Source organism: Triticum aestivum, chromosome 5B (genome assembly GCF_018294505.1).
Source record: "Triticum aestivum cultivar Chinese Spring chromosome 5B, IWGSC CS RefSeq v2.1, whole genome shotgun sequence".
Classification (NCBI taxonomy): Eukaryota; Viridiplantae; Streptophyta; class Magnoliopsida; order Poales; family Poaceae; genus Triticum; species Triticum aestivum.
Genome location: NC_057807.1, coordinates 116,748,759 through 116,762,650, shown reverse-complemented (window position 1 = coordinate 116,762,650; position 13,892 = coordinate 116,748,759). Strand labels below are relative to the sequence as shown.

Genomic DNA, 13,892 nt, shown 5'->3' with positions numbered 1-13,892 from the left:
CAGACTTGCAGCTCGTCGCCCCTACGCTGTCTGGGTCGGGTATGCCGCGCGTGGGTGACCCCTCGTTGCGCCCGGCTGAAGGCGATGTGGTCATCGTCTCCACGCCGGCGATGGATGCCCATGCGGCAAGCCTCGCCAACCTCGCGGCGATGGTGTGGCTTGGTGGCAACCGCCCTGCTGCCAGCGCCTCCGTCATCAGAGACGCCGTGGCCTTGGCCGCGGGGGTCGACCGTTCGCTGCTGAAAGTGGTGCCATTCTATCCTGAAGACTTCCTCGTCAGGTTCGACTACCAGCACCACCGCGACTTGGCGACGGCTGCCCCAGGCCGGTTCTCCCACTTCAGTTCCGACTTTGGCAACCTCGACATCCACATCGCCAAGTGGAGACTCAATGCGCACGCTGACGCCGTTCAAGCAGACTACCACGTCCACCTCTGCCTCGAAAATGTCCCGCTCAATGCTTGGAATGACGCCGTAGCGGCCCAAGTGCTTGGGCCGAACACCTTTCTGCACTACTTCGACATCGCCTCTGTACAGTGCGAAGATGCGGCCACGCTCAATCTGTGGGCTTGGTCGGCGGATCCCAGCAAAATTCCCAATGTCCTAAACGCCACCTTCACCTGCAACCAGCCGCCGGCGGGCAGCGCCCCCGTCCCCGCTGTCGGTCGCCAAGGGCTGCGTCGGCGTGTCCTGGCCCACCTGGACCTGATTGAAGATTACCTCCCAGACTCGGATGGCCGCATCCCTCGACGCCCTCGCTCGCACCCCCCCCCTTCAGCTGGTGCTATGGCGTCGTGGACGGCGAGGCCCGCCCTCGTGACCGCCAGGTGGCGGGTGAGCGACGCCGGGACCGCGACGACCGAGATCGACATGATGACGACCGCGACAGAGATGGTGACCACGATGGGCGTGGCAGGCGTGAAGACCGCAAGGCTTCCTCTTGGTGTGGCTTCTTTCGGAGCCGCTCCAGGGCTCCTCGCCGTGAGGACGAGCGGGCAGGCGGCTCGCGCGACGATCGGCGACGAGATGACCGCGACTCCCGCGGCCGCTATGATGATGGTCGTCGGCGGGACCTGCCAGACGCCCGGAAGATCGACCACGCCAAGGTTCAGCGCCTTCCTGACGGAGCAGTGATCCCCGCTTCTGGTAGAAGGGCTTGGCACCGCGCGACGTGTCCAGAGCGGTGTTCCCGCTCTTGCGAAGCTATCTGCATCCGGCGCACTGAAGACACCAGGGGTAGATCACCACCACCATCCCCACGCACGACCTCCCGCGATGTGATCGAGCTGCGACCTTCCTCGAAGCTCCCTGCCTGGCTGTGTGGCGCAGCCCTGTGCTTGGGCTCGCCTGTGACACCTGATGCGCCACCAGGCTGGGCCTCCCCTGCTCGTCTGGGGCTGCGATCGGGTTCGGTGCCCCCAAGTCCAGCCACTCCTATCCATGTTCATGCTGCTGCTGTTGGGGATGATGAAGACCAAGCAGTGGAGAGCCCACGGACTGTGGCACCGGCTCAGAGTGGCTCTATGAGCACTCCCTTGTTCGTACCTTGTCCAAGTGGCACCCTCCCGACGCCCAACTCCACCCCGCCAAGGCCGCCGACTGCACGGAGGAAGACCCTGGCTGGTGCCACAGGACTAAACCTGATCCGAAGCAGTCCAAGGCTACAAGCGAAGAACAGAGACATGTCGATTGCTTTGATGGCGGAAAGGCTTCTCTGCCAACACTTGGGTGTGGTGGATGAGGCGGAGATGGTTACTGAGGCTGCCATTGCCAAATATGTGGCCCTCTTTCATGGACAGCTCCCTGACTTGGCTATTGCGGCACTTCGGGCGCTCTTCAGGCTTGACTGTGACCTCGCCACTGCGGTGGAAGATGCTTTGCTTGATCACAGAGGAGGAGCTGGGCTGGATCTTCAAGGCCAAGGCAGAGAGGACGCGACGTCGACCTGATGCTGCTGCTATGTTTAGCTACTGATGTACCCCAGTTTCTATGATTAGTTCACCACTTGTCGATGCTCTAGATAGGCCTGTTTGTAGCTCTGTACTTCAGCTACCACCTGCTGTAGCCCTGGCAAGGCTCTTGTTTCTGCTCTATGTTACCTCTGATGTAGCCTGGTCTTCCAATGAATGAAAACCTTTCCATCCTAAATTGGAATGTTCGTGGTCTTAACTGTCCGAATCGTCGCACTACCGTTCATGAGACAATCACTGCTACTTCTTGCAACCTTGTTTGCCTTCAGGAAACGAAGCTGGCAGCGGTTGATCCTTTCTTGGCTGCTTTTTTGGGTGGCCAACGACTCAAAAGCTATGCTGAGCGGCCAGCGGATGGAACCAGAGGAGGTATCCTCCTTCTCTGGAACGAAGACTTCATTAAGGTGGATAATATTTTCTTGGGCACCTTCAGCATCTCTGCTAACATCACTATTGTCAGCACCCTTGTTTCTTTCAAATTCACTTCGGTTTATGGTCCTACTAGAAGCAACCTTAAAGATGCTTTTTTCCAAGAACTCGTTAGCCTCAAACCACAACAGGGTACACGATGGCTGGTTACGGGTGATTTCAATCAAATCTACCGTGCAAGAGACAAAAACCGCACAAACGTAGACCGCTCTCGTCTTGTGCGCTTCCGAAATGCTCTCAACTCCTGTGAGCTAAAGGAGATCCACCTACAGAACAGAAAGTTCACTTGGAGCAATGAGCAAGCTAACCCGACCATGAGCAAGTTAGATTCCTTCTTCTACAATGACGACTGGGATGTAGAATTTGGATCTCACATCCTTCATGCTCTCTCATCCTCGCTCTCTGATCACTGCCCGCTGCTTTTGGCTAGTGACAAGGGACCAAGACGACCCAAGACCTTCCATTTTGAAAATTTCTGGACGAAGTTGCCCAACTTCAAGAGAATTGTCCAAGATGCTTGGAGCAAGGGCACAAGCCACTCCGAGCCCTATCAAGTGCTCTTTCACAAGCTGAAAAGAACAGGCCAGTGCCTCAGGCGTTGGAGCAAATCCATCTTCTCGAATCACAAAGTGCAGCTCCACATGGCCCTCGAGATCATCCTCCGCCTCGACGTGGCTCAAGAGTCCAGGACACTCAGCTTGGCTGAATGGAATCTGAGGAAGGACCTCAAAAAGAAGGTGGTGGCCTTGGCGGTTCTTGAGCGAGCCAGGAAAAGACAATGTTCGAGAGTTAAGCTTCTCAAAGAGGGGGATGCGAATACCCATTTCTTTCACATCCGTATCAACCATCGACGAAGGAAAAACTTTATCCACCGCCTTAAGCACAACAACGGTTGGGTCACCAGTCATGATCACAAGAAGGACATTATCCAGAGCCACTTTTCAAAAGCCATTGGGAAGGGCCTCCCGCGCTCCAAGGACTTCAATTGGGGCTGCATCCCGCCGTCGACTTGTGACCTCTCTGACCTGGGTGCCCTTTTCACCGAGGAGGAGGTCCGGGCTGCGATCAACGAACTTCCAGGGGACAAAGCTCCGGGCCGTGACGGTTTCACGGGAGTCTTCTTCAAGGAATGTTGGGACATCATTAAACCTGAGATCATGCTTGTTGTCAACAGTTTCTCCAATCTCCAAGTCAACAATCTTCACTGGCTCAACTCAGCCAACATTGCCCTCATCCCTAAAAAGGATGGAGCGGAGGACATCTCTGACTTCCGACCAATAAGTTTGATTCATGCAGTTGCTAAGATTATCGCGAAAATGATGGCCACTCGATTGGCCCCTCACATGCCCGAGCTGGTTTCCAACACGCAGAGTGCTTTTATTAAGAAAAGAAGTATTCATGATAACTTCATGTATGTCCGCAGCTTGGCCCGTCGATTTCACCGTACCAAATCTCCGACCCTGTTATTCAAGCTTGACATCAAAAAAGCCTTCGATTCGGTCCGATGGGACTACCTCATGGACTTATTACGGCACAATCATTTCCCAAGTCATTTCTGTGACTGGATTTCAGCGCTTCTTTCCACGGCCTCTTCCAGGGTGCTCCTTAATGGTATCGCGGGTGATCCTATCAAGCATGGTCGTGGGCTTTGGTAGGGAGATCCTCTATCCCCCTTGCTCTTTGTCCTCGCCATCGACCCTCTCCACCGCATTCTCGCAAAGGCCACTGAACAAGGCAACCTCCACCCACTGCGTGGAAATCCGATTCGGGCATCCCTGTATGCCGATGATGCTGCCATCTTCGTTGCACCTATCAAAGAGGACATCCAGTTTCTAGCCTCGACGCTGAGCTCATTTGGTGAGGTCACCGGACTTGTTACCAATTGCAACAAAAGTTTGGTTGCGCCCATTCGGTGTGCCAACCTCGACCTCGATGGCATCCTCCAGGCTTTCCCTGCCGTCCGGACCTCTTTCCCTATGCGGTACCTTGGTCTTCCTCTGTCGGTCACGAGGCTAAAACGCATCCATTTCCAATACCTCGAGGACAAGATTGCGGGCAAGCTTCCACCTTGGTCGGCCATGCACGTGGCGGCCCCTGGACGCATCATTTTGGTAAAAGTGGTTCTCACGGCCATAGCAATCTACCATCTAACACCCCTTGATATCCCGGTCGAGGTGCGGAAGAAAATCGATAGCCTGAGACGTGCCTATCTATGGGCAGGCTGCGATAAGGTGTCTGGAGGCAAATGTAAGGTTAACTGGAACCTTGTTTGCAAACCCAAGATTTTCGGTGGCCTGGGTGTGCTAAACCTTCAAAATTTTGCCACCACCCTTCGACTCCGCTGGCTTTGGTTCGAGTGGGCTGACCCCCCCAAAACTTGGGCCGGAATGGAGACACCCTGTAGCAATGCTGACAGAGATCTCTTTGCGACGTTCACGAGTGTGACCATTGGTGATGGTAAAAAGGCAAAATTCTGGGAATCGTCGTGGCTTAATGGTCTCAGACCAAAAGACGTCGCGCCCAAGATCTTTGAGATATCTAAAAGGAAGGCGTGTTCGGTCAGCAAAGCGCTTCATAACCACTTCTGGGTCAGTCAGATCGACGCTTCTCAGGGCCTCTCTTTGGCCCATATCCAGGAGTTCACCAACCTTTGGGGAATGCTTCAGGATGTTACTCTCAGCCTGGATAGAGAGGACACCATACATTGGAAATTCACCTCCACCAATGAATATTCGGCGGCCACTGCTTACATGGCGCAGTTTGCAGGACAAGTTCTCAGCCCGACCTCTACCACGATATGGAAGACTTGGGCTCCGCCAAAATGCAAATTTTTTTCTTGGTTGATCATCCAAAATCGTGTGTGGACGGCTGATCGGTTGCAACGGCGGGGATGGCTGAATTGTGGCCTCTGCCCCCTTTGCAAGCAGGTTCAGGAGTCAGCTCCTCACATTCTCTTCCAGTGCAGATATAATTCCCGAGTTTGGAACGATATCATCGCTTGGCTTGGCATTCATGGCCAATCGACGACGGCTTGGCGTCAGGAGATCTCTGCCCAGGACTGGTGGCTCAAGACGATCAACTCTGGAGGCCACATCAAGAAGGCCACTGCCTCCGTTATGATGCTTGTCTCGTGGGAAATTTGGAAGGAGCGCAATGCAAGAGTCTTCCGCAACACGGCCACCCCGACCACTATCATTGTCGCGAAAATCAAAGAGGAGGCCCGCCTTTGGTCGTTGGCTGGAGCGAGCCACCTGAGTAATCTTATGTCGCGAGAGTAGTCTCTCCTTTGTTTCTGCCGTTTTACGGCTTATGTCTAAACCTTCTTCTTAATTAATGAAATGGCAAGTCTTTTGCCTTGTTTCAAAAAAAAAAGGCAGCAGACGTGAGATATGTGCCCTGAAACCAAATAGGTAAAGATGCATAGTCAGCAAAATTTCCTAGGGCCTATTCACATCCGAAATGTATTTCCTTCACGCCAAAAAGTCAAATAATGCTATAACAACTGTTTTGCCAAATTTGGTAAATAAAATTGACAAAGAAATTTGATGAAAAACGCATGAACAATTTGATTCTTTCATGTACAAAAGGTATACATGAACATGATCAAAAGTTCCAAGATTTTAATCTGTTGGAAATAATCCACATGATTTATGACTAAAGAGCAGTACTATGCTGCCTGGGGTCAACTAAGTACCTGGCCAACCCACATGAGGGATGAAGTAAAACCCAGGTAGACTGAAGCCGGCACCATCGTGTACCACGTTGGGAGGAGGTTGGCGAGGATGAAGAGCGCGTAGCCGCTGGTGCAGACGACGAGCGCGCCCCTCGACCCCAGCCGCCGCACCACGGCCGCCGCCGTCGCCGTGAACACGGTGAAGGAGGCGTACAGGATCCCCATGGACACGGCGCCCAGGTTGCCCTCCTACAGGTACGCACGTAGACTTGGATTACCGGAACACGTCATGGACCCAAAGATTCACCCGCAGCGTTGGTACTACCAGAACACGTCAGGTACGTACGGTGTTGAGTGTGCTCTGCAGGTTCTGCGTGGGGAGGTAGGCGGAGAAGACGAAGAGGAAGGCGGCCGACAGGAGGTGAACGTCGCCGGCGTGGCTCCGTCTCAGGCCGCTCGGAGTTGGGTAGGCCGCCGCTAGGAGGGGCACGGCAGCCGGCTGCTCCTCGTCGTCGCCGCGGGAGCCCATTGCCACCCGGCAGCTAGGTAAGCTTGCCGTGTAACCACGCCGAAATACACTAGTTCTACTTCTATTTCTGATGAAATGTATACTTAGGTTATTAACAGAGGCAACTATCAAAGTGTTTGCACAATTCTCTTAGCTAGCTAGGTACTCTGCTTATAAGAGCATCTCCAACAGCCGCGCTATAGCGCCGCACGCAAAAAATCTGTTAGCGCGCGCGCTGCGGCATGTTTTGCGCGCCCGCCTGCGCTGGCTCCAGCAGCCGCGCCATAATGCAGCGCGCGCGCGCCGCTCCAGCAGCCGCGCCATAATGCAGCGCGCGCCGGGCATTTTGCATATATGGATATATGGATATTTTGGACAAAAATGAACATGTAAAAATTTGACACAAACAAGTTGATGAATAAAAGTTCACGCCCACAAGTTCATCAAAATCATGCCCACAAGTTCATCCAACCAAGTTCAAATGCAAACTAAAAGTTCAAGACATGAAGACACATCAATCTTCATCTTCCTCTTCTTCGTCTTCGTCCTCATCTTCCGAAGACGACTCTTCCGCCTCCGAAGATGAACCTTCCTCCCTATCCTCATCACGCACCGCATCACGCACCGCATCATGTGAAGCTCCGACGGTGTTGGCAAGATCTTCAACGGCATCTTCATGGGAATGTGTGTGAGAAGCCATGGCGGCCGGAGGTGCACCCATACCTCCCATGAGAGAAGCAAAACTCATGCCTCCCATGGCGGCCATGGCGTCGGAGGGTGCTCGAAAGCCACCCATACCTCCCATGGCGGTCGGAGGTGCACCCATGCCTCCCATGGCGGCCATAGCGTCGGAAGGTGCTCCAAAGCCACCCATGCCTCCCATGGCGGCCGGAGGTGCACCCATGCCTCCCATGCCTCCAAAGCCACCAATGCCTCCCATGGCGCCGAGGCCACCACCACCCATGGCGCTGAGGCCACCGCCTCCCATGGCGCCGAGACCACCCATGCCTCCCATGGCGCCGAGGCCACCACCACCCATGGCGCTGAGGCCACCGCCTCCCATGGCGCCGAGACCACCCATGCCTCCCATGGCGCCGAGGCCACCGCCTCCCATGGCGCTGAAGCCACCCATGCCTCCCATGGCGCCGAGGCCATCGCCACCCATTGCACGAACCAAGGCTCTTTTTTGGATCAAGACTTCTTGTTGGGCAAGATTAACATACTCCTTTTGCGCCGCATTGAGGTTAGATGTGTCCATGAAGAACAAGTGCTTCTCCCATTCCAACAACTTAGCTCGCTCCTCGTTGCTCACTTTCCTCTCCTCCAAAGTCACCTTTCTCTCCTCGGCCGCCACCCTTCTCTCCTCGGCCGCCAATCTCCTCTCCTCGGCCACGGCATCTTGGGTCCTTGCCATTTTCCTCACCTCATTCGCTTCGACCCTTGCCTTCACAATAGCTTCCATAGCATTTTTGAACTCATCATCTCCTTTCTTCTTCTTCTTGTCGGTTTTGTCTTTCTTGCACCCATCCGGTCGTTTTGGCTTCGAGTATGAAACCGAGTTGGGTGTGGGGCTTCTCTTGCCGTCATCACTTGATGCATCATCCTCCTCCTCCTCATCATTCATCTCAATTGCTCGCTTCCGTTTGTTGCTCAAATGCAAATCCTCCAAACCATCACGCTTCTTCCATTTCTCATCATCCTTTAACACTTCATAGCAATGAGGCAAGGTAAAGATCCGGCCTTTCTTGATCTTCCCCTTCTTGGTTGTCCTTGTCTCATTTTTGAACAAGTTTTGTGCAATGTTGAACTACAAGAAAAACAAAACAAGTTAGCACTTCGGTCACCAAAAACAAGTATGATGAACATATATGAGATGCCACTTACTCGATCATCCTCATTTGTGCCACTTGGATTAATCTTGTCCACCGACTTTTGCGCGGCCGCCCACTTTTGACAATCCGAGTTGATTGTCGACCATCGGGACCGAAGTGATCTCTCGGAGCGGTAAATTCCACTCTTGTTGTGAGCATTATAGTGTTCTGTCATTCGCCCCCAATACGCGTCTCTACTTTGATCACCTCCAATGGATGGATCCTTGGAGACATGCAAATAAGTGTTGCATAGTAACTTGTCATCGGTGGTGGAGTAATTGCCCGCTCTTCCTCTCGGCGCCTCGACAATTCCCTCACCCTCCTCGTCCACCTCAAACTCATGGTCTTCGAAATGGATGTCATTGGTTTGAGACCAATGCGAATTGTTGGACCCAACACCCATAGTGGACATGTATGCATCATCGTTGAGACTACAATTTTTTTGAACAATGCAAATAAGCTATCTATATGTAAAATGATGATGCATTGAAAAAATAAGAAGAAAAACATACTTGGAATTTTTTTCACCTTGGGGGCATTTCGTCGAACACGTGGTGCGCGTCGGCAGCCGGCTCAACGAGTGAGCTCGCCGGCGCTTCGGTAGCCGCCGCGGCCGTCGAACGCCCTGCAAGCTTTTTCCCCCTCGCCATGCCGGAGCCGTCCGCTGCCTTGTTCTTCTTTGCGGATGTTTTGCCCTTCTTCGTCCGCGCCGCATTGGGTGCTTTCTTCGACGGTGCGGCGGCGGCACGGGATGGCGCCGGCGCCGTAGTCATCCGCGGCGGCAAGAAGAGGCTGCGCGCGAGGCCGACGCTCGGCGGAGCTCCGGCGGCGGCGACGCCCGCGCTCGCCGCGCTAGGGTTTCCGGCGGCGGCGGCGGGGGGGGGGGGGGGTCGCGGATGTACAGCGGGGTGAGCGGGGTGCCGGTGTGCGCGTCCATGGCGGGGGGCAGGGCGCCGGCGCCGGCGCGTGCGGGGCGTAGGACAAGGAGAGGGAGAGAGTACGGGCGCGAGCGCTCGAGTGTGCCGCGCACTGTAGCTGGCGCTCTAAATACACCGCGCGGATAAGCGGTTTTGACCGCGCGTCCAACCCGGTATCGCGCGCGCGCCGTTTTTGCGCGCCCGCTGGAGCGAGCCGCCGCGTAGCGCGCACGCTAAAAAGGGCTTTTTTGCAGCGCGGCGCTAGTTTAGCGCTGCTGCTGGAGATGCTCTAAGGAAAGAGGGGGGAAGAAAACACCTCTCATTCCACTTGTATTGTGCTAGTACGAGCTAAGGTGGCATGCATGCATCAGGTGGGGTCTCACAGGTCAAAAGCACATGCTCCGTCGGCCTCCAGATCACCAGATGAGGTCGACGATGGCACCCGACGCTAGTTGGAAGATCGGACTTATAAGATGGGATCGCCAAATCACCAAGTAGAATCTTCTACTTATATTGCCCTTTTTCCGTTGAAGGAAAACTTCTATACTGCTGCTTATTAGGTTGCCAACTTGGCATAGTCCTCTAGCTAGCTGAACCACTTTGTTATGTGTGTATGAATCCGTGGTTGGTTCATGCATATCCGGCCGTGTGACTAGTGGCCGCTCATGCATACATGTGCTGCGAAAACAATAATATTAGTAGCGCTCTAGAAGTCTATAGCTACCAAACAAAAGCACTGATTGATAAACTGCAATAATGGCGGTACTGAATATTCAGCACGCGGCTACGCGAGCTCGCTAACCCTCTCCCTGCTGATTCAGCATGCATGTTTGTATATTCTTTCAGCTGGCTGGCTATATTTTTTCCCTTTTGAGGATCCGGACTGGCTATATGGAAGGGAGAAATCCACGCGATCAGGTGTGTGACGCGGCGATTTTTTTCCAACACGGTATGAGCTCGAAGGCTCCGGGTGGTTCATTAGACTAGCCACACTTGGAGTAATTTTAGCAGTAACATCGAGTCCAACTCAGCAAATTTGCTTATGTGGCAATGAGTTAATGAGGAGATAGGTAGTTTGAGTAACTTAGTTAGTTACTGTAACATCACAGGTCCCAATGCAATATGAGTCTATAACCTAATAAATGAAGTTTTGCATGACACTACACTTATGTTACTACCCACTATGTGTATGTTGCTAGTGTATGTTACTCTCCATTGTGGCTAGTCTTAACGAAAATTCTAGACTAACGGAGTAATACCGGCGTTTTACACGATCCCTTCATTAACTAATCTTCACCGCCCCCTGATTTTCAGGGGGTGTGGGCCCCTTATCCCCTTTCCTTCCATTCAAGTTATCCCAGCTAAGCATCCCCGTAAATCTCAGTAAAAATCATCCCGTGCGTGTAGCATTGCTCATTAATTGTAGTGCGGCTGGATTGGGGGCTGGGAGGCAGCACCGTGGTTGGAGAGAGCAGGGGGACACCGGCGGTGTGCGCTCGGCGCCTAGCCGAGCGCGGCAAGACCTGCCGCACGGTGCTGCAGCCGCGGCGACCAGCCTGCCCCGGGCCCTGAATGGCCAGGAGCTCCGAGGCACGGTCTTGCGCCTCCCTCAAGTCCTTCTCAGCTACAAGTGGCACCAAACCAATACCTGCTGTAGTTGTGCTCTCCGGTTTCGCTCCAAAGGCCCCTGCTCTCTCCATCTAGGCCACCAGGATTTCAGTCCTCTCCAACACCGCCCCTGATCTGCGTCGGCCCTCTGCAGCGTACTCCCTCGCCGGTGCGTGATCCACAAGACAAGACCCCTGAAGATCCTCTGAAGTCACTCTTTGAGGTGCGGCAACAGAGCATTTTTGCCTCGCCTCCATCGCCACCCCCAAGGCCTCCTATGCTCACCGAAAAACGCTGGCTGGGGTGCAGATTTCTCGGAAGGGTGGCCTCTCTCTGCAGAGGATCAAGCGCCCGGGTGCAAGTGCTGCTGCCGTGCCGGCGGCCAAAGTTGCAGAAAAATTAGTCTGCCGCACGCTGGGAATCACCAGAGATGTAAAGATGTGACAGAAGCAACTCTGAAAGAGTTCACTTCCAAATTCAAGGACCAGTTAGCTCCAGAGGTGATTATGGCTATGAGGGAATTTTTCCATTTGGATGACTTGGCTGTCAACAGCGTCGAGGACGCGTTGCTTGACCATGGTGGGGAAGGTGCACTGGAGCTTGCTCAGCTGGGGGATGCAGCTCTTCAGGATGTTTGATGTCCCTAGGTTGGCTGTTAGGGTATTAATGGTGATTATGTTAGCCCAACCTCTTAGTGATCCACATAGTGTTTGGCCTACTATTAGTGTTATTTCCACTGTGGTTTGTGTGTATTATATCGGAAGTGTGAGGCCACCTACTGTGCTCTTTTGCTTTTTCAAGTGTTCGGCTATTTCTGCTATGGCTCTCCTCTACCTGATGGCTCTGATCGGCTGCTATGCCTGGCAAACGACAAGTGATTTTTTGTGTGACACATGACGGCACAACCCATGAACACTTTAAGTTGGAATGTCCGTGGGCTGAACTGCCCGACTCGAAGGGCAACAGTTAGCGCAACAATCGCCGCCTCCTCATGCCAACTTGTCTGTCTTCAGGAGACAAAGCTCAACAATGTCGATAAATTCGTGGCTGCCTTCTTGGGTGTAAATAGGCTTCAAAGCTTTGCACAACACCCAACGTTAGGGACTAGGGGAGGAATTCTTCTTCTATGGGATGACAATGTGCTCGACGTCTCCGATATCACTGCATCGACCTATTGCCTCTCTGCATGGTCCGTATCCATGCATCCGATGTATGCTTTAGGGTCACGTCTGTATATGGGCCAACAGATCACTCTTGCAAAGATGCTTCTTTTGCCGAGCTCATCTCTCACAAGCCTCCCAAAGGGATTGCTTGGTTGGCCCTTGGGGATTTCAACCAAATTTACCGGCGCACGAGACAAAAACAAGAGAAATTTTAACCGGAGCGGGATCACTCGCTTTCGAGCTGCACTAGAAGCCTGTGAGCTCAAGGAAATTCACCTACAGAATAGGCGCTTCACTTGGAGTAATGAGCGGGACAACCCAACTCTTTGCAAGCTCGACTCCTTCTTCTGTAATGTAGAGTGGGATATGGCCTTTAATACCCATGTGCTTCATGCTTTGTCATCTTCCCTCTCCGACCATTGCCCCCTCCTTCTTGCGGATGACAAAGGGCCTAGAAGACCAAGATCTTTCAAGTTCGAAAACTGCTGGGCTTCTTTGCCTGGCTTCTCCGAGGTGGTGCAAAAGGCGTGGGACGAGCATGTCGGGCACTCGGAGCCGTACCAAGTCCTATACCACAAGCTCAAAAAAACCACGACCTGGCTTACTGTGTGGAGCAAGAAGCTGTTCTCCAAGGCGAAGGTCGAACTCCATGCGGCCCTACTTGTGATTCTTTACCTCGACATTGCGCTGGAGGCGAGGGTCCTCTCTCCAAAGGAACGTGGCATATGCCCGAGGCTCAAGTGAAGGGTGATCAGTTTGGTGGTGCTTGAGAGGACTAGGAAGAGCCAATGTGCTCGGTTGGCAAACTTGAGGCATGGGGATACAAACAAAAAATTCTTCCACCACCGCATCAATGCTAGAAGAAGGAAGAATCACATTCACCGGATTAATCACGCGCATGGGTGGATGACTGAGCACAAGGAAAAAGAGAAGATCATCCATGACCATTTCTCCGAGGTTATGAGTAGGGGGCGTAGTAGCAACAAAGACTTCAACTGGGATGAGCTTGGGGTGGAGACTCATGACTTGCGTGACCTGGGTAACACCATCATGGAGGATGAGGTTTGGGCGGCCATAAAAGAGATGCCTAGTGATAAGGCGCCCGGTCCAGATGGCTTCACGGGTATCTTCTTCAAGAAGTGTTGGGGAATCATCAACCATACGGTCATGAGGGTCATCCAGCGTTTCGACTCCCTTCAAACCTCCAACCTTCATTGGGTGAATTCCGCCAATGTTGTTCTATTGCCCAAAAAGGAGGATGCGGAAGGCATCTCTGATTATAGACCTATCAGTCTCATTCATGCCCTAGCCAAAATTATTACCAAGGTCATGTTGCTTCGGCTTGCTCCTCTCATGGATGACCTTGTCTCCAATGCACAGAGTGCCTTCATCAAGAGGCGTAGTATCCATGATAACTTCATGTGTGTTCGGAATTTTGCTAGGCGGTTACACAAGTGCAAGACCCCTGCTTTGCTCTTCAAGCTAGACATAAGAAAGGCCTAATATCTGTTAAGTGGGAATACATCTTGGATCTCCTCTAGCGTATGGGATTCCCGAAAAGTTCCGGGCTTGGATTGCCGCACTGCTTTCCTCGTCTTCGTCTCGCATTCTCTTGAATGGGATCCCCGGCCGCCCCATTATTCACGGTAGTGGTTTTCGGCAGGGTTACCCCATTTCCCCACTCCTTTTTGTCATCGCGATTGATTCGCTCCATAAGATTCTGGATTTGGCAACCCGGAAAGGCCTTCTTCACA

General features: G+C 53.2%; 1 protein-coding gene across 1 annotated transcript; it reads right to left on the bottom strand.

Annotated features, from left to right (window-relative positions):
- Positions 1-5,972: 5,972 nt before the first annotated feature.
- Positions 5,973-6,707, bottom strand: LOC123114693 (UNC93-like protein 3). Its single transcript, XM_044536131.1, has 3 exons — positions 6,418-6,707; positions 6,093-6,320; positions 5,973-6,023 (listed from the first exon to the last, which is right to left on the bottom strand). Exons 1-3 carry the CDS (start codon positions 6,598-6,600, stop codon positions 5,973-5,975), a joined length of 462 nt encoding a protein of 153 aa, XP_044392066.1. The 5' UTR covers positions 6,601-6,707.
- Positions 6,708-13,892: the final 7,185 nt, after the last annotated feature.